Source organism: Clarias gariepinus, chromosome 21, assembly GCF_024256425.1.
Source record: "Clarias gariepinus isolate MV-2021 ecotype Netherlands chromosome 21, CGAR_prim_01v2, whole genome shotgun sequence".
NCBI classification, from domain to species: Eukaryota; Metazoa; Chordata; class Actinopteri; order Siluriformes; family Clariidae; genus Clarias; species Clarias gariepinus.
Genome location: NC_071120.1, coordinates 3061898 through 3083223, shown reverse-complemented (window position 1 = coordinate 3083223; position 21326 = coordinate 3061898). Strand labels below are relative to the sequence as shown.

Genomic DNA, 21326 nt, shown 5'->3' with positions numbered 1-21326 from the left:
TGATTGATGGAGAACAAACGCGCTAAACTCACAAGAACGATAGAGACAAAACAGATGCCAGTGATGCAGACACAGCTGAAAGTGAAATGCCAACAAATTCTTATGAAGCAAACCGCTGGTCATATTTAAGCCACCACTTTAATATCAAGCACAACAAAGGGAACAGATTTATTATGCGAGAGTGTTCCATCCCCCACCCCCACCCCCGCTGTTAAAAAAAAATGAGATGAGCTACTTTTTACTTTTACTTAAGTAGAATTTTATAAGGGTAACTTTACTTGTACTTTAGTAAAAGTTCACTAAAGTAACAGTTCTTTTACTTGAGTAGAACATTTTATTACTCTTTCCACCTCTGAGTTTTCCTAATGACTTCATTCCTCCTCATTTAATTCAATTCAATTTTATTTGTATAGCGCTTGTAACAATTGTCATTGTCGCAAAGCAGCTTTACACAATTAAAAGAATGTTCATGTTATGACACAGATGTGCCTTTACATGTACACATGCCTTTTGTAGTGCACTTTGACCTACTATATCTAATTGGATTTGTATTTCTGTTTTATAGACTAAAACAATCCTTTTCAGGTTATGAGCTTGTTAAGTAAAATATTGTGTTTTTACACTACAGTACATTACAGTATATACAGTGCATACTGCATCTCACACAAATATACACAGTACAGTTTATACTTTACAATACTGTATACAGTTAGGCATGAGTTATAAGATGCTTAAATTCTCTATGGACTTTTTTTTAACCACTCCACTGTTAATCAAAACCTCCTCTGTGTTCCCCATGATCAGATAGAGCTCAGAGGAGGCCTGTAGTGCCTTGTATTATTGTTCATTGGTCCTTGTCCCCCTCTCCTCGTGTCTCCTAGAACAGAAACAGGATGAGCTCTGAGCTGAGACTGAATGTTAGTTCAGGCTTTTCTGCTGGATTTTCTCTCCACACACAGATGTTTATTCCATATTAGACTGTAAACTCCATCATGTCTTACTCTCTCAGTTCAGCAGGAAGACACACAGTCAGACTTTAGGAGTTGTTGGAGGAAGAATCTCCTTCAGAGGCTGTAAAACATTGTTCAGAGTTAGAATTTAACCAAAACATTTATTAAGTTTAAATATTACTGAAGAACCTGATTATTTACCTTGAGCAGAGTTTTGTGCAACAGGTGTGAAGCCTGAAACACAGATGATGGACAGACAGTTAGAATAAAAATTAAATTATATACGTACATTAAAACTACTCATCTGTCTCCTTCCTCCTCTCACCAGAGTTCCTCTTCCAGATCACAATTCCAACAACAACGGCGATGAAAATGATGAGAGCGACGAGAACAACTAGAGCCGCGACTACAGCAGCGATGATAGCACTTGGTGCTCCATCTGTTAAATCAGCACAGAGTCTTTATTATCTGCTGCAGCAAGAAATCAGATTTCACTCTCTACAGCTCTAGTTTATTAGGAATGTGTTTCTCTGACCTTTCAGGATTTGGCGATAGCTCACATTTAGCACGATGTCCTTCTCCAAGCTGCTGTGCTGAACCACACATGTGTAGTTGTGTTTCTGCAGCTCCTCAGCTGGGACTTTCAGAATGCTTCTCTTCTGAAAGCTTCCATCCTGGTTATGTAATGTCTCTCTGAGCTCCACGTCCTCATGCACGTCCTCTCCGTCCTTCTGCCAGGTGATCATCACTGCTTCGGGTAAGAAACCTGTAGCGTGACACACCACCTCTGGAGAAGTGGCTTCTTTCTGAAAGAGTGACACCTCGGGACGAACTGCAGAGACACAAAGACATAAATATTAAAAGATCTGTTTTGGTTTATTTATAGAAGCCTCATGTGAACCCTGATGAGGAATAACGTGTGTGTTTCTGGTGAGGAGACGTTCAGTGTCGTCATTTACAGTAGAAGTGTTTATTTATTTCTTCCTGTTCTAGTAAACACATCATTACTGAAGCTGAAGAGCAGATCGTCTCAGTCAGCTGGTGTTTACAATAAAACCCTGTACACACACACACACTTGATCAGTGTTTCTCACTATGATGTTATTGAGGTCCTAAACAGGTGATAGTGAACTATAACAGTCAGTAACGCTGTCTAGTGGATCTGATAGATTTAATCTCACATTCATCAACTCAAATCATTCCTCATTTACGGTGAGAGACGTCGAGGTGCCGCATCACTCAGTCAGGAAAATCAATGCAGCATATTAATGTGACCTGGAGGGAAGGGGCGGAGTCTGCAGGGGTCATAAGTGTCAATCATGTGTCAATTATCTCATCTAATGTTTAACTGAAGGTGAAAATGGTGTGTTTGTGCATGTTTAAGAGATACAGTAACTCCTAACAGTGTACTATAATCTTTCTCAGGTCCTGTAGTAACATTCTCAGAAATAGAAAATATAGAGATATTTGTGCCAAACCCCAATATAGACCTCTTCCAAACGGTTGAGACGCCAAATCATGGTAAAAGAATCAATATTTTTAAATTCACCAAAAAGAAAAAAAAGAAAGTTAAAGTCACATAAAATGCTAAATGTTATTCTGGTGATGTAACAGCACAAATGTTTCTGGGTATAAAAATCGACTTTATTCCTCATCATGTGTTACGAAGCAGAAAAGTGATTTTATATGTGAAACTTTTTAAATATCAGGGTTACATGGTTTTTCCTCTTATAGTGAAATGAAGTGCTGTGTGTGTGTGTGTGTGTGTGTGTCTTGTGATCAACATTTTTTGCCTGCAAAGATGTGAAAGACAGGAAAATATATTTAGTTATTTAAAACAAACCAGACATAAATGTTTACTCTGTAAATGTATCATTTATGTGTAAACAACCTCTCTCACACACACACACACACACAGACACACACACAAGTCTGCGTTGTTGAACGACTAATTCACCAGGTGCCAATAGTTTTGAGACAGAAGCTCTGTGTGTTAAATAAAGACGGTGGAACAGGAACTTAATTCAACATGGAGTTCAGGAACAGAACCACAGAGACCAAGTGCTTTATATGAGTTATTAATGAGTATGGAAGTAGCCTGGCAGGTGAGGACGACTAAGCTAATATTAGCATACAGCAGGGTTGTGGAGGTTAGCGTGTCACACGTAGCCGCTAGACTACATCAAGGTTTAGTGTTAATGTTAATTCTTTAACTTTGATAATAAATATTTAATAAATAAATTGACATGAATGTTGATAAATGATCTCCAAGACACAGAGTGTGTTTCTGAGACGCCAGGACCAATCATAAGTTACACACTAAACAACATCATCAGGGGCTGGAAGGAATTTTATTTATTTATTGACTGTTTATCGTTTATCATTTAAACTGTAAAATATAATGTGTAAGTAAAAGGGTTTAACACAAGGCTGTGGAGCAAGAAATCACCTCCACTTACCCTCACTCACCTTCACTCACCTCCACTCACCCTCACTCACCTCCATTTACTTTCACTCACCTTCACTCACCTCCACTCACCTCCACTCACCCTCACTTACCCTCACTCACCTCCACTCACCCTCACTCATCTTCACTCACCCTCACTCACCTTTAATTACCCTCACTCACCCTCACTCACCTTCACTCACCCTCACTCACCTCCACTTACCCTCACTCACCCTCACTCACCCTCACTCACCTTTGCTCACCTCCACTCACCTCCACTCACCCTCACTCACACTTACTCACCTCCACTCACCCTCACTCACCTCCACTCACCCTCACATCCCTTCACTTACCTCCACTCACCCTCACTCACCCTCACTCACCCTCACTCACCTCCACTCACCCTCACTCACCTCCACTCACCCTCACTCACCCTCACTCACCTCCACTCACCCTCACTCACCTCCACTCACCCTCACTCACCCTCACTCACCTCCACTCACCATCACTCACCTCCACTCACCCTCACTCACCCTCACTCACCTTCACTCACCTCCACTCACCCTCACTCACCCTCACTCATCTTCACTCACCCTCACTCACCTCCACTCACCCTCACTCACCTTTACTTACCCTGACTCACCTTCACTCACCCTCACTCACCTTTACTCACCCTCACTCACCTTCACTCACCTCCACTCACCTCCACTCACCCTCACTCACATCCACTCACCCTCACTCACCTCCACTCACCCTCACTTACCCTCACTCACCTTCACTCACCCTCACTCACCTCCACTTACTGCCACTCACCTCCACTCACCTTTACTTACCCTCGCTTACCCTCACTAACCCTCACTCACCTCCACTCACCACCACTCACCTCCACTCACCTTTACTTACCCTCACTTACCCTCACTCACCTCCACTCACCTCCACTTACCCTCACTCACCTCCACTCACCTCCACTCACCCTCACTTACCCTCACTCACCTCCACTCACCCTCACTCAACTCCACCACCCTCACTCACCCTCACTCACCTCCACTCACCCTCACTCACCTCCACTCACCCTCACTCACCCTCACTCACCTCCACTCACCTCCACTCACCCTCACTGACCTCCACTCACCCTCACTCAACTCCACCACCCTCACTCACCCTCACTCACCTCCACTCACCCTCACTCACCTCCACCCACCCTCACTCATCTTCAATCACCCTCACTCACCTCCACTCACCTTCACTTACCTTTACTTACCCTCACTCACCCTCACTCACCTTCACTCATCTTCACTCACCCTCACTCACCTCCACTCACCCTCACTCACCCTCACTCACCTCCACTCACCCTCACTCACCTCCACTCACCTCAACTCACCCTCACTCACCTTCACTCACCTCCACTCACCCTCACTTAGCTCCACTCACCCTCACTCACCTCCACTCACCCTCACTCACCCTCACTCACCTCCACTCACCCTCACTCAACTCCATCACCCTCACTCACCCTCACTCACCTCCACTCACCCTCACTCACCTCCACTCACCCTCAATCACCTCCACTCACCCTCAATCACCTCCACTCACCTCCACTCACCCTCACTGACCTCCACTCACCCCACTCAACTCCACCACCCTCACTTACCCTCACTCACCTCCACTCACCCTCACTCACCCTCACTCACCTCCACCCACCCTCACTCATCTTCAATCACCCTCACTCACCTCCACTCACCTTCACTTACCTTTACTTACCCTCACTCAACCTCACTCACCTTCACTCATCTTCACTCACCCTCACTCACCTCCACTCACCCTCACTCACCCTCACTCACCCTCACTCACCTCCACTCACCCTCACTCACCTCCACTCACCCTCACTTAGCTCCACTCACCCTCACTCACCTCCACTCACCCTCACTCATCTTCACTCACCCTCACTCAACTCCACTCACCTTTACTTACCCTGACTCACCTTCACTCACCCTCACTCACCTTTACTCACCCTTACTCACCTTCACTCACCTCCACTCACCTCCACTCACCCTCACTCACATCCACTCAGCCTCACTCACCTCCACTCACCCTCACTCACCTTCACTCACCTCCACTCACCCTCACTCACCTCCACTTACTGCCACTCACCTCCACTCACCTTTACTTACCCTCGCTTACCCTCACTAACCCTCACTCACCTCCACTCACCACCACTCACCTCCACTCACCTTTACTTACCCTCACTTACCCTCACTCACCTCCACTCACCTCCACTTACCCTCACTCACCTCCACTCACCTTTACTTACCCTCACTTACCCTCACTCACCTTCACTCACCCTCACTCACTTCCACTCACCTTTACTTACCCTCACTCACCCTCACTCACCTCCCCTCCCCCTTACTTACCCTCACTCACCTCCACTCACCCTCACTCACCTCTACCACCCTCACTCACCCTCACCTCCACCACCCTCACTCACCCTCACTCACTTCCACTCACCCTCACACACCTCCACTCACCCTCACTCATCTTCACTCACCCTCACTCACCTCCACTCACCCTCACTTACGTTTACTTACCCTCACTCACCCTCACTCACCTCCACTTACCCTCACTTACCCTCACTCAACTTCACTCATCTTTACTCACCCTCACTCACCTTCACTCACCCTCACTTACCTTTACTTACCCTCACTCACCCTCACTCACCTCCACTCACCCTCACTCACCTCCACTCACCCTCACTCAACTTTACTTACCCTCACTTACCCTCACTCACCTCCACTCACCCTCACTCACCCTCACTCACCTCCACTCACCCTCACTCACCTCCACTCACCCTCACTCACCCTCACTCACCTCCACTCACCCTCATTGACCTCCACTCACCCTCACTGACCTCCACTCACCCTCACTCAACTCCACCACCCTCACTCACCTCCACTCAATCTCACTCACCCTCACTCACCTCCACCCACCGTCACTCATCTTCAATCACCCTCACTCACCTCCACTCACCTTCACTTACCTTTACTTACCCTCACTCACCCTCACTCACCTTCACTCATCTTCACTCACCCTCACTCACCTCCACTCACCCTCACTCACCCTCACTCACCTCCACTCACCCTCACTCACCTCCACTCACCTCAACTCACCCTCACTCACTTTTACTCACCTCCACTCACCCTCACTTAGCTCCACTCACCCTCACTCACCTCCACTCACCCTCACTCATCTTCACTCACCCTCACTCACCTCCACTCACCTTTACTTACCCTCACTTACCCTCACTCACCTTCACTCACCCTCACTCACTTCCACTCACCTTTACTTACCCTCACTCACCCTCACTCACCTCCCCTCCCCCTTACTTACCCTCACTCACCTCCACTCACCCTCACTCACCTCTACCACCCTCACTCACCCTCACCTCCACCACCCTCACTCACCCTCACTCACTTTCACTCACCCTCACTCACCTCCACTCACCCTCACTCACCTCCACTCACCCTCACTCACCTCCACTCACCCTCACTCACCTTTACTTACCCTCACTTACCCTCAATCACCTCCACTCACCCTCACTCACCCTCACTCACCTTCACTCACTTTCACTCACCTCCACTTACCCTCACTCACCCTCACTCACACTCACCTCCACTCACCCTCACTCACCTCCACTCACCCTCACATCCCTTCACTCACCTCCACTCACCCTCACTCACCCTCACTCACCTCCACTCACCCTCACTCACCCTCACTCACCTCCACTCACCCTCACTCACCTCCACTCACCCTCACTCACCCTCACTCACCCTCACTCATCTTCACTCACCCTCACTCACCTCCACTCACCCTCACTCACCTTTACTTACCCTCACTCACCTTCAATCACCTCCACTCACCCTCACTTAGCTCCACTTACCCTCACTCACCTCCACTCACCCTCACTCATCTTCCCTCACCCTCATTCACCTCCACTCACCCTCACTCACCTTTACTTACCCTCACTTACCCTCACTCACCCTCACTGATTTTCACTCACCCTTACTCACCTCCACTCACCCTCACTCACCCTCACTCACGCTCACTCACCTCCACTCACCTCCACTCACCCTCACCCACCTTCACTTACCCTCACTCACTCTGACTCACCTTCACTCACCTCCACATACCCTCACTCACCCTCACTCACCTTCACTCACCTCCACTCCCCTCAACTCACGCTCACTTACCTCCACTCACCTCCACTCACCCTCACTCACCTTCACTCACCCTCACTCACCTTCACTCACCCTCACTCACCTTCACTCACCCTTACTCACCTCCACTCACCATTACTCACCTCCACTCACCTTTACTTACCCTCACTTACGCTCACTCACCTCCACTCACCCTCACCCACCTTCACTCACCCTCACTCACCCTGACTCACCTTCAGTCACCTCCACTTACCCTCACTCACCCTCACTCACCTTCACTCACCTCCACTGCCCTCAACTCACCCTCACTCACCTCCACTCACCCTCACTCACCTCCACTCACCCTTACTCACCTCCACTCACCTCCACTTACCCTCACTCACCTCCACTCACCCTTACTCACCTCCACTCACCCTCATTGACTCTTACTCACCTCCACTCACCCTCACTCATCTCCACTCACCCTCACTCACCTCCACTCACCTCCACTCACACTCACTCACCCTCACTCACCCTCACTCACCTCCACTCACACTCACTCACCCTCACTCACCCTCACTCATCTTTACTCACCCTCACTCACCTCCACTCAACTTTACTTACGCTCACTTACCCTCACTCACCTCCACTCACCCTTACTCACCCTCACTCACCTCCACTCACCTCCACGCACCCTCACTTACCTCCACTCACCCTCACTCACCTCCACTCACCCTCACTCACCTCCACTCACCCTCACACAACTCCACTCACCCTCACTCACCCTCACTCATCTTCACTCACCCTCACTCACCCTCACTCACCTCCACTCACCCTCACTCACCCTCACTCATCTTTACTCACGCTCACTCACTTCCACTCACCCTCACTCACCTTTACTTACCCTCACTCACCCTCACTCATTTTCACTCACCCTTACTCAGCTCCACTCACCCTCACTTACCTTTACTTACCCTCACTTACGCTCACTCACCTCCACTCACCCTCACCCACCTTCACTCACCCTGACTCACCTTCACTCACCTCCACTTACCCTCACTCACCCTCACTCACCTTCACTCACCTTCACTCACCTCCACTCACCTCCACTCCCCTCAACTTACCCTCACTTACCTCCACTCACCTCCACTCACCCTCACTCACCTTCACTCACCCTCACTCATTTTCACTCACCCTTACTCACCTCCACTCACCCTCACTCACCTTTACCTACCCTCACTTACCCTCACTCACCTCCACTCACCTCCACTCACCCTCACCCACCTTCACTCACCCTCACTCACCCTGACTCACCCTGACTCATCTTCACTCACCTCCACTTACCCTCACTCACCCTCACTCACCTTCACTCAACTCCACCGCCCTCAACTCACCCTCACTCACCTCCACTCACCTCCACTCACCCTCACTCACCTCCACTCACCCTTACTCACCTCCACTCACTTCCACTTACCCTCACTCACCTCCACTCACCCTTACTCACCTCCACTCACCCTCATTGACCCTTACTTACCTCCACTCACCCTCACTCATCTCCACTCACCCTCACTTACCCTCACTCACCTCCACTCACACTCACTCACCCTCACTCACCTTCACTCATCTTTACTCACCCTAGCTCACCTCCACTCACCCTCACTCACCTTTACTTACGCTCACTTACCCTCACTCACCTCCACTCACCCTCACTCACCTCCACTCACCCTCACTCACCTCCACTCACCCTCACTCACCTCCACCACCCTCACTCACCTCCACCACCCTCACTTACCCTCACTCACCTCCACTCACCCTCACACAACTCCACTCACCCTCACTCACCCTCACTTATCTTTACTCACGCTCACTCACTTCCACTCACCCTCACTCACCTTTACTTACCCTCACTCACCCTTACTCACCCTCACTCATTTTCACTTACCCTTACTCAGCTCCACTCACCCTCACTCACCTTTACTTACCCTCACTTACGCTCACTCACCTCCACTCACCTCCACTCACCCTCACCCACCTTCACTCACCCTCACTCACCTTCACTCACCTTCACTCACCTCCACTTACCCTCACTCACCCTCACTCACCTCCACCACCCTCACTCACCTCCTCCACCCTCACTTACCCTCACTCACCTCCACTCACCCTCACTCACCTCCACTCACCCTCACTCACCCTCACTTATCTTTACTCACGCTCACTCACTTCCACTCACCCTCACTCACCTTTACTTACCCTCACTCACCCTTACTCACCCTCACTCATTTTCACTTACCCTTACTCAGCTCCACTCACCCTCACTCACCTTTACTTACCCTCACTTACGCTCACTCACCTCCACTCACCTCCACTCACCCTCACCCACCTTCACTCACCCTCACTCACCTTCACTCACCTCCACTTACCCTCACTCACCCTCACTCACCTTCACTCACCTCCACTCACCCTTACTTACCTCCACTCACCTCCACTCACCCTTACTCACCTCCACTCACCCTCATTGACCCTTACTTACCTCCACTCACCCTCACTCATCTCCACTCACCCTCACTTACCCTCACTCACCTCCACTCACACTCACTCACCCTCACTCACCTTCACTCATCTTTACTCACCCTAGCTCACCTCCACTCACCCTCACTCACCTTTACTTACGCTCACTTACCCTCACTCACCTCCACTCACCCTCACTCACCTCCACTCACCCTCACTCACCTCCACTCACCCTCACTCACCTCCACCACCCTCACTCACCTCCACCACCCTCACTTACCCTCACTCACCTCCACTCACCCTCACACAACTCCACTCACCCTCACTCACCCTCACTTATCTTTACTCACGCTCACTCACTTCCACTCACCCTCACTCACCTTTACTTACCCTCACTCACCCTTACTCACCCTCACTCATTTTCACTTACCCTTACTCAGCTCCACTCACCCTCACTCACCTTTACTTACCCTCACTTACGCTCACTCACCTCCACTCACCTCCACTCACCCTCACCCACCTTCACTCACCCTCACTCACCTTCACTCACCTTCACTCACCTTCACTCACCTCCACTTACCCTCACTCACCCTCACTCACCTCCACCACCCTCACTCACCTCCACCACCCTCACTTACCCTCACTCACCTCCACTCACCCTCACTCACCTCCACTCACCCTCACTCACCCTCACTTATCTTTACTCACGCTCACTCACTTCCACTCACCCTCACTCACCTTTACTTACCCTCACTCACCCTTACTCACCCTCACTCATTTTCACTTACCCTTACTCAGCTCCACTCACCCTCACTCACCTTTACTTACCCTCACTTACGCTCACTCACCTCCACTCACCTCCACTCACCCTCACCCACCTTCACTCACCCTCACTCACCTTCACTCACCTTCACTCACCTCCACTTACCCTCACTCACCCTCACTCACCTTCACTCACCTCCACTCACCCTTACTTACCTCCACTCACCTCCACTCACCCTCACTCACCTTCACTTACCCTCACTCACCCTCACTCATTTTCACTCACCCTTACTCACCTCCACTCACCCTCACTCACCTTTACTTACCCTCACTTACGCTCACTCACCTCCACTCACCTCCACTCACCCTCACCCATCTCCACTCACCCTCACCCACCTTCACTCACCCTCACTCACCCTCACTCACCTTCACTCACCCTCACTCACCCTCACTCACCTCCACTCACCCTCACCTCACTCTCACTCACCTCCACTCACCCTCACTCACCTCCACTCACCCTTACTCACCTCCACTCACCTCCACTTACCCTCACTCACTTTCACTTACCTCCACCCACCCTCACTGACCCTTACTCACCTCCACTCACCTCCACTCACCCTCACTCACCTCCACTCACCCTCACTTACCTCCACTCACCTCCACTCACCCTCACTCACCTCCACTCACCTCCACTTACCCTCACTTACCTCCACTCACCCTCACTCACCTCCACTCACCCTCACTCATCTTCACTCACCTCAGCTCACCCTCACTTACCTTTACTTACCCTCACTCACCTCCACTCACCTCCACTCATCCTCACTCACCCTCACTCACCTCCACTCACCTCCACTCACCCTCACTCACCTCCACTCACCTCCACTCACCCTCACTCACCCTCACCTCCACTCACCCTCACTCACCCTCACTCACCACCACTCACCCTCACTCACCTCCACTCACCCTCACTCAACTCCACCACCCTCACTCACCCTCACTCACCTCCACTCACCCTCACTCACCTCCACTCACCTCCACTCACCCTCACTCACCTCCACTAACCCTCACTCAACTCCACGACCCTCACTCACCCTCACTTACCTCCACTCACCCTCACTCACCCCCACTGACCTCCACTCAACTCCACTCACCCTCACTCACCCTCACTCACCTCCACTCACCCTCACTTACCTCCACTTACCTCAACTCACCCTCACTCACCTTTACTCACCTTCACTCACCCTCACTTAGCTCCACTTACCCTCAGTCACCTCCACTCACCCTTACTCATCTTTACTCACCCTCACTTACCTCCACTCACCTCCACTCACCCTCACTCACCTCCACTCACTCTCACTCACCTTCACTCACCTCCACTTACCCTCACTCACCTCCACTTACCCTCACTCACCTCCACTCACCCTCACTCTCCTCCACTCTCCTCCACTCACCCTCACTCACCTTCACTCACCCTCAATCACTTCCACTCACCTTTACTTACCCTCACTCACCCTCACTCACCTCCACTCACCTCCACTCACCCTCACTCACCCTCACTCACCTCCACTAACCCTCACTCACCCTCAATCAACTCCACCACCCTCACCCTCAATCAACTCCACCACCCTCACTCACCTCCACTCACCCTCACTCACCCTCACTCACCCTCACTCACCTTCACTCACCCTCACTCACCTCCACTCACCCTCACTCACCTCCACTAACCCTCACTCAACTCCACGACCCTCACTCACCCTCACTCACCCTCACTCACCTCCACTCACCCTCACTCACCTCCACTCACCCTCACTCACCTCCACTCACCCTCACTCACCTCCACTTACCTCAACTCACCCTCACTCACCTTTACTCACCTCCACTCACCCTCACTTAGCTCCACTTACCCTCACTCACCTCCACTCACCCTCACTCATCTTCACTCACCTCCACTCACCCTCACTCACCCTCACTCACCTTTACTTACCCTCACTTACCCTCACTCACCTCCACTCACCCTCACTCACCTCCACTCACCCTCACTCACCTTCACTCACCTCCACTTACCCTCACTCACCTCTATTTACCCTCACTCACCTCTATTTACCCTCACTCACCTCCACTCACCCTCACTCATCTCCACTCACCCTCACTCACCCTCACTCATCTTCACTCACCCTCAATCACTTACAATCACCTTTACTTACCCTCACTCACCCTCACTCACCTCCACTCACCTCCACTCACCCTCACTCACCCTCACTCACCTCCACTAATCCTCACTCACCCTCACTCAACTCCACCACCCTCACTCACCTCCACTCACCCTCACTCACCCTCACTCACCTCCACTCACCCTCACTCACCTTCACTCACCCTCACTCACCCTCACTCACCTCCACTCACCCTCACTCACCCTCACTCACCTCCACTCACCCTTACTCACCTCCACTTACCTCAACTCACCCTCACTCACCTTTACTCACCTCCACTCACCCTCACTCAGCTCCACTTACCCTCACCCATCTTCACTCACCCTCACTCACCTTTGCTTACCCTCACTCACCCTCACTCACCTTTGCTTACCCTCACTCACCCTCACTCACCTCCACTCACCCTCACTCACCTCCACTCACCCTCACTCACCTTCACTCACCCTCACTCACCTCCACTTACCCTCACTCACCTCCATTTACCCTCACTCACCTCCACTCACCCTCACTCACCTCCACTCTCCTCCACTCACCCTCACTCACCCTCAATCACTTCCACTCACCTTTACTTGCCCTCACTCACCCTCACTCACCTCCACTAACCCTCACTCACCCTCACTCACCTCCACTAACCCTCACTCACCTCCACTAACCCTCACTCACCCTCACTCAACTCCACCACCCTCACTCACCTCCACTCACCCTCACTCACCCTCACTCACCTCCACTCACCCTCACTCACCTTCACTCATCTTCACTCACCCTCACTCACCCTCACTCACCTCCACTCACCCTCACTCACCTCTACTCACCTCAACTCACCCTCACTCACCTTTACTCACCTCCACTCACCCTCACTTAGCTCCACTTACCCTCACTCACCTCCACTCACCCTCACTCATCTTCACTCACCTCCACTCACCTTCACTTACCTTTACTTACCCTCACTTACCCTCACTCACCTCCACTCACCCTCACTCACCTCCACTCACCCTCACTCACCTCCATTTACCCTCACTCACCTCCACTCTCCTCCACTCACCCTCACTCACCCTCACTTACGTTTACTTACCCTCACTCACCCTCACTCACCTCCACTTACCCTCACTCACCCTCACTCACCTTCACTCATCTTTACTCACCCTCACTCACCTCCACTCACCCTCACTCACCTGTACTTACCCTCACTTACCCTCACTCACCTCCAATCACCCTCACTCACCCTCACTCACCTCCACTCACCCTCACTTACCTCCACTCACCTCCACTCACCCTCACTCACCTTCACTTACCTCCACTCACCTCCACTTACCCTCACTTACCTCCACTCACCCTCACTCACCTCCACTCACCCTCACTCACCTCCACTCACCCTCACTCATCTTCACTCACCTCAGCTCACCCTCACTCACCTTTACTTACCCTTACTTACCCTCACTTACCTCCACTCACCTCCACTCATCCTCACTCACCTTCACTCACCTCCACTCACCCTCACTCACCTCCACTCACCCTCACTCTCCTCCACTCCCCTCAATTCACCCTCACTCACCCTCACTCACCTCCACTCACCCTCACTCACCTCCACTCACCCTTACTCACCTCCACTCACCTCCACTTACCCTCACTCACTTTCACTCACCTCCACCCACCCTCACTGACCCTTACTCACCTCCACTCACCCTCACTGACCCTTACTCACCTTCACTCACCTTCACTTACCCTCAGCCTCACTCACCCTCACTCAGCCTCACTCAGCCTCACTCACCCTCACTCACCCTCACTCACCCTCAGCCTCACTCACCTCCACTAACTCACACTAAAAACTCACAGTGATTCCAGGTGCCATGAGTAAAAATCCTCCCCAGTATTTTGTTCCAATCACCTGGATTTGCTAATTAGCTAATTTAGGTGATTGGAACAAAATACTGGGGAGGACTTTTACTCATGGCACCTGGATTTGATACCTCTGCGGAAAGAGTCAAAGAAAGAGTAAGACGACGAGGAGGACAACAAGGAGGAGGAGGACGAGAAGGAGGAGCAGAAGGGGAGAAAGAGGAATCAACAGAGGAAGAGGAAGAGATGGAGGCCATGCTGGAGGTAGAAGAAGAGGAAGAGGAAGTCGAAGACAAGAAGGTGCTCAAAGAGGACCGAATCTGACCAAAGAGATCCGCGCAATACTGGTTGACCACGTTGTCAACCACGGCCTGACGCTGAGGGAGGCTGGACTGCGGGTACAGCCAAATCTAAGCTGTTACTCAGTGGCAAGTGTTATAAGAACATTTCGACTGGTAAATAGGTATTGTAAAAATATCACCATATCAAAAACATCTGCACGGTTTCAGTAACTGTTTACAATACTGTATTCTATGCAGTATCAGCACTTGGAGGAGGCCTGTGACCAGATGGAGGTAGCAGCAATACAAGGATGTATTCGTCATTCAAGACGTTTCTTTCCAAGGTGTCATTTTGCTAATGACAACATTGCCTGTAATGTTGATGAAATTCTCGGCCAGATCCAGCTAGGCGAAGAGACAATGTCTAGTGTTCTTTTTTGTAAGAGTAAACTTACAGTACAATATGTAAAGTGACATGTTGTTACAGAACTATGAATCTCCATGTCAACATTTTGGGCATGTTGAGAAATAAATTAGTTTCTTCAGTGTGCAACATTGGTCTTGTGTAGTGTTTGGTGGATTTACTTTATATTTGTACTTTGTTTATGGTAACCTACTCTAATCATACACTCTAAAAAACGCTGGGTTGTTTTTTCTACCCAAGCGCTGGGTTGCCTCTGTTGGGTCATTTTTCTGGGTTATTTACAGAGAGTTGGGTAGTTTTTGTGTAACCCAGCTGCTGGGTTGAAGTTTGGTGGCTCCTCCCCCAAAGTTCACCGGTGGATTCAGCGGCTGTCAGTCAGAGCTTCGTGTCTCTCTTGAGCTCTCACACCGCTGATGACGGTTCATTTAAGGGAAAATGACGTTAAATACAAGGTCTGTATTCACATGTTCACTCACCTAAGTCACATATGACTGAAAAATTATTACTATATGTGAGATTTATTACTGTTACCGTGTTAAGGTTACACTTAAACTTTCAGGCTGGTCTGAGGTAAGATAATTTAGCTGACAATAGCTGCTATAGTTAGCCAAAGAACCCCAGCTGTGTGTGAAATAAACGGATAAGATGTCTGAGCTTTTTATCTTTCTCTGTAGAATGTTTGCAGGGTGACGAAACTGTAACTGTAGTATTAGCATGACGCTAGCATTTAGTTAGGTTGCTAGCATTAGCAACCACATTAACATTAGAACTTTATTAATCTCACTGTTTGAGACAATAAAATGCTGGGGTGTTACAAAACACTGACCCTCTCACAAATATACACACCTGCTAACCTCCCGTTTTTTACTAGCTAGTAATTTACTCCGCGGTCAAAAGTCGCCCGTGTTTCTCCCGAGTTATAACAACATTTTACACCTTTCCCCCTTTGGCAAGTAGTATGCAAATATGACTGGTGCATGTAAGCTAACCAGGTAGCCCTCTTTAACCAAACTTGCTTGTGACTCAGACTAAATTAAGTCAGCTGTACAGATAACTACTAGATGGAAGTAATAATATTTGGGTAATTGTAATGTGCCAGTATGACCCCAGCTATGACAATGCATCTCCTCGGTACTTAGCTTAAAATCAACGCAGACCACAAGACCAACTAGTCGGACAAAAAAAAATTTATATGTATAATTTTTTTTCTTTTTTTAAATAAGCAAATTTAAAAAAAAAACACTAATTTTTTTTAGCGTTTTTTAGAGTGTATGATTAGAGTAGGCTACCATAAACAAAGTACAAATATAAAGTAAATCCACCAAACACTCCACAAGACCAATGTTGCACACTGAAGAAACTCATTTATTTCTCAACATGCCCAAAATGTTGACATGGAGATTCATAGTTCTGTAACAACATGTCACTTTACATATTGTACTGTAAGTACAGTACAGCATTATAGTTAAATATGACCCAGCATTTGGATTGAATATTTAACCCATTTTGCTGGGTTAAATTAACCCAGCATTTAGTTAGTCCAATATTTACCCAGCAGCTGGGTTAAAAACAACCCAGATTCGGTTGTTTTTAAACCAGCATTTTTTAGGTTTATCACAGCAGAGTGTAACTCGTGCAAACAGAGTATGGTAAATGTGAAACGTGTGTTTTTTATGGTAAGAAAAACTGTGTTTTTTAAACATTAGTGTATAGTTTTTACAAGAGTGTTTAATTATACAAAGGGTCTGTAGTGTTTTGCTAATTGGGTGTGTGGTTGTGCTAATCGTGAGTACTGTTTTGAAAACACGGGCACTGTTTTAAAAATCTTGCTTAGAGGTTTTATTTAAAGATCTGACATTTAATGGATCTGCAGTTTATTGTAAGATTATTGTGTAAGGATCAGATTTTTCTTTGAGATCATAGGAAATTTGATTCTGATTCCAGAGTAAATACTGTGTGTGTGTGTGTGTGTGTGTGTGTGTGTGTGTGTTACAGTAATAGATCACACACTATACCTTTCCTCTCCAGAGTCTCTCTGCCGTAAGAAAGGTGCTTCTTCAACATCTCGACACAGGTGTTCTTTAGGTAGTTCTCCTTATTCTTATTATAACAACTATTTGAATCCCACTTGTCCCTGGTTTCCACAGCCTGAGGTGTCGGAGCGATCCAGGTTAGAGTCTCCAGATCAAAGCTGATGTAATCCTCTCCATCATATCCGTGCTGTTCATATCCTCTAATGGTGCCGTCATCATCATTCAGCTCACAGCCGTACATCCACTGTAGTGTGTGAACTCCTGCACACACACACACACACACACACATATAAGTGTAAACAGTATTAGTGCTGAGAAGAGTGTGTTTATCAGCAGTGTGTGTGTGTGTGTGTGTGTGTGTGTGTGTGTGTGTGTGTGTGTGTGTGTGTTATTTACAGCACTAAGAATAGTGTGTGTGTGTGTGTGTGTGTGTGTGTGTGTGTGTGTGTGTGTCTGTGTGTGTGTGTTATTTACAGTGCTGAGAGGAGTGTGTGTGTATCAGCAGTGTGTGTGTGTGTGTGTGTGTGTGTGTGTGTGTGTGTGTGTGTGTGTGTGTGTGTGTGTGTGTGTGTGTGTGTGAGAGAGAGAGAGAGAGAGAGTGTGTGTGTGTGTGTGTGTGTGTGTTTACCTTTAGTCTGGTTAAAACGACCCATCAGTGTTTCCATATCGACTTTGAAAATCTCCTGCCATTCCTGACTTTTCTGTGTCTCATTGTTCCAATAATCTTCTCCCTCATGCTTCTGTATCCACTCCGTCTTCGGGATCGCCTTCTTAATGTTACTGTCATAGTACTCAATCTCCTGTCCGTCCACCTGACCCACAAGAGTGAATTCTGGGAAATTTATTCCTGTGACTCCAGTGTAGACGTACTGCAGAGTGTGTGTGACTGTAAGAGTGTAAACACACACATGAACAGGTTACACACATTAATCTGTTTGTTTCAACATTTCCTTAAGTTCATATCTTATAATAATAAGAAAAGATCACAACTTCTATTATCATTTATTTACTTATTTATCACAGTAAACGTTATTTATATAAAATATAAAATGAGTTGATGAGATATTAAAACTCCTTTACACATGACGTCATCACATTAAATGTAAATAAAGAGATTATAAGAGTAATAAAGACTGAGTGTCTCTCTGTAGTGTGTGTGTTCTGTACACTCTGCTCTCCCTCATCCTGACTGACTGACAGACCTGGACTCGGTTCTACACCAAACTACATCACATCTATACAAATATACACTATTTTACTATATAGATCTTAATTTAGTTAGTATATATACACAGCACTGAGGGGGAGTGAGGAGCACGAGCTGCAGTCAATAATAAACACTTAGACTTTACTAAACACTTACAGGATAAAACACCACACACACACATGACGGAGAGAGAGAGAATATTGATATGAGGTGATAGGTTTGTTAGAGTTTCGCAGATAAATGTTTAAACCAGGAGTGACGTCACATGCGCATAAATTACTCTCACAACTTTACCAGAAAATAATAATAAAATGCATACTAAGTTCATGTTTTACACAGTAATATATTATTATTTAATGTTATTAATTAATGATTTATTTATGAGGTATTTGTAACTGTGTCAGATCTTCATTATATCACTGCCTGAGTGTAAAACATTAACATTATAGTAAATAAATATAATAAAGAGAGTAAACATTAACATTATAGAGTAAATAAATATAATAAAGAGAGTAAACATTAACATTATAGTAAATAAATATAATAAAGAGAGTAAGCATTAACAAAAAAGAGTAAATAAATATAATAGAGAGAGTAAACATTAACATTATAGAGTAAATCAATATAATAGAGAGAGTAAACATTAACATTATAGTAAATAAATATAATAAAGAGAGTAAACATTAACATCATAGAGTAAATAAATATAATAAAGAGAGTAAACATTAACATCATAGAGTAAATAAATATAATAAAGAGAGTAAACATTAACATTATAGAGTAAATAAATATAATAAAGAGAGTAAACATTAACATCATAGAGTAAATCAATATAATAAAGAGAGTAAACATTAACATTATAGAGTAAATCAATATAATAAAGAGAGTAAACATTAACATTATACAGTAAATAAATATAATAAAGAGAGTAAACATTAACATTATAGAGTAAATCAATATAATAAAGAGAGTAAACATTAACATTATAGTAAATAAATATAATAAAGAGAGTAAACATTAACATCATAGAGTAAATAAATATAATAAAGAGAGTAAACATTAACATCATAGAGTAAATAAATATAATAAAAAGAGTAAACGTTAACATCATGGAGTAAATAAATATAATAAAGAAAGTAAACAATTACATTATAGAGTAAATAAATATAATAAAGAGAGTAAACATTAACATTATAGAGTAAATAAATATAATAAAGAGAGTAAACATTAACATTATAGAGTAAATAAATATAATAAAGAGAGTAAACATTAACATTATAGAGTAAATAAATATAATAAAGAGAGTAAACATTAACATTATAGAGTAAATAAATATAATAAAGAGAGTAAACATTAACATTATAGAGTAAATAAATATAATAAAGAGAGTAAACATTAACATTATAGAGTAAATAAATATAATAAAGAGAGTAAACATTAACATCATAGAGTAAATAAATATAATAAAGAGAGTAAACATTAACATCATAGAGTAAATAAATATAATAAAGAGAGTAAACATTAACATCATAGAGTAAATAAATATAATTAAGAGAGTAAACATTAACATCATAGAGTAAATAAATATAATAAAGAGAGTAAACATTAACATTATAGAGTAAATAAATATAATAAAGAGAGTAAACATTAACATCATAGAGTAAATAAATATAATAAAGAGAGTAAACTTTAACATTATAGAGTAAATAAATATAATAAAGAGAGTAAACATTAACATTATAGAGTAAATAAATATAATAAAGAGAGTAAACATTAACATTATAGAGTAAATAAATATAATAAAGAGAGTAAACTTTAACATTATAGAGTAAATAAATATAATAAAGAGAGTAAACATTAACATCATAGAGTAAATAAATATAATAAAGACAGTAAACATTAGCATTATAGAGTAAATAAATATAATAAATAATAAACATTAACATTATATAGTAAATAAATATAATAAAGAGAGTAAACATTAACATTATAGAGTAAATAAATATAATAAATAATAAACATTACAGACCTGCTGATGAAAGATTAAGATAAAATATGAGGAAAATCAGAGTTTTTATAACTGCACTGCAGCGACACATCTCTCAGTATAAACTCTGATCCAGTGAGAGAGAAGATTAATAATAATCTTTAAAAAGTTCTCACATATTTAATCCTCGGGTAAAACTCTAGTTTATAGATGAGATAAACACTCCACACTCTGTCCTGTCCGGGGTTCAGCGGGAATGTTCTGAGCAAAGGAGGCGGGGCTTTTATAACCCGCGCTCTGACCAATCAGAACTCAGGATTCGGGCGCGTCATCAGTCTCTGAGAAGAACTCAGCAGTGCAGGGTTATAATGAAAGTAAAAGCAGGAGATGATGGAGGAGGAAAGAGTTTATCATCATCACTCTATATATTATCTTATATAAGGAGACTTTAAAATTGCATATTATTATTATTATTATTATTATTATTATTATGAA

At 45.8% G+C, this 21326-nt stretch overlaps 1 protein-coding gene across 1 annotated transcript; it reads right to left on the bottom strand.

Moving 5' to 3' along the window:
* Nucleotides 1–883: 883 nt before the first annotated feature.
* Nucleotides 884–21177, bottom strand: LOC128509185 (RT1 class I histocompatibility antigen, AA alpha chain-like). Its single transcript, XM_053480810.1, has 7 exons — nucleotides 20874–21177; nucleotides 18266–18523; nucleotides 17620–17898; nucleotides 1473–1782; nucleotides 1276–1391; nucleotides 1152–1184; nucleotides 884–1071 (listed from the first exon to the last, which is right to left on the bottom strand). The coding sequence occupies exons 1-7, from the start codon at nucleotides 20941–20943 to the stop codon at nucleotides 1037–1039; spliced, it is 1101 nt and encodes a 366-aa protein (XP_053336785.1). The 5' UTR covers nucleotides 20944–21177; the 3' UTR covers nucleotides 884–1036.
* Between the last annotated feature and the right edge of the window lie 149 nt (nucleotides 21178–21326).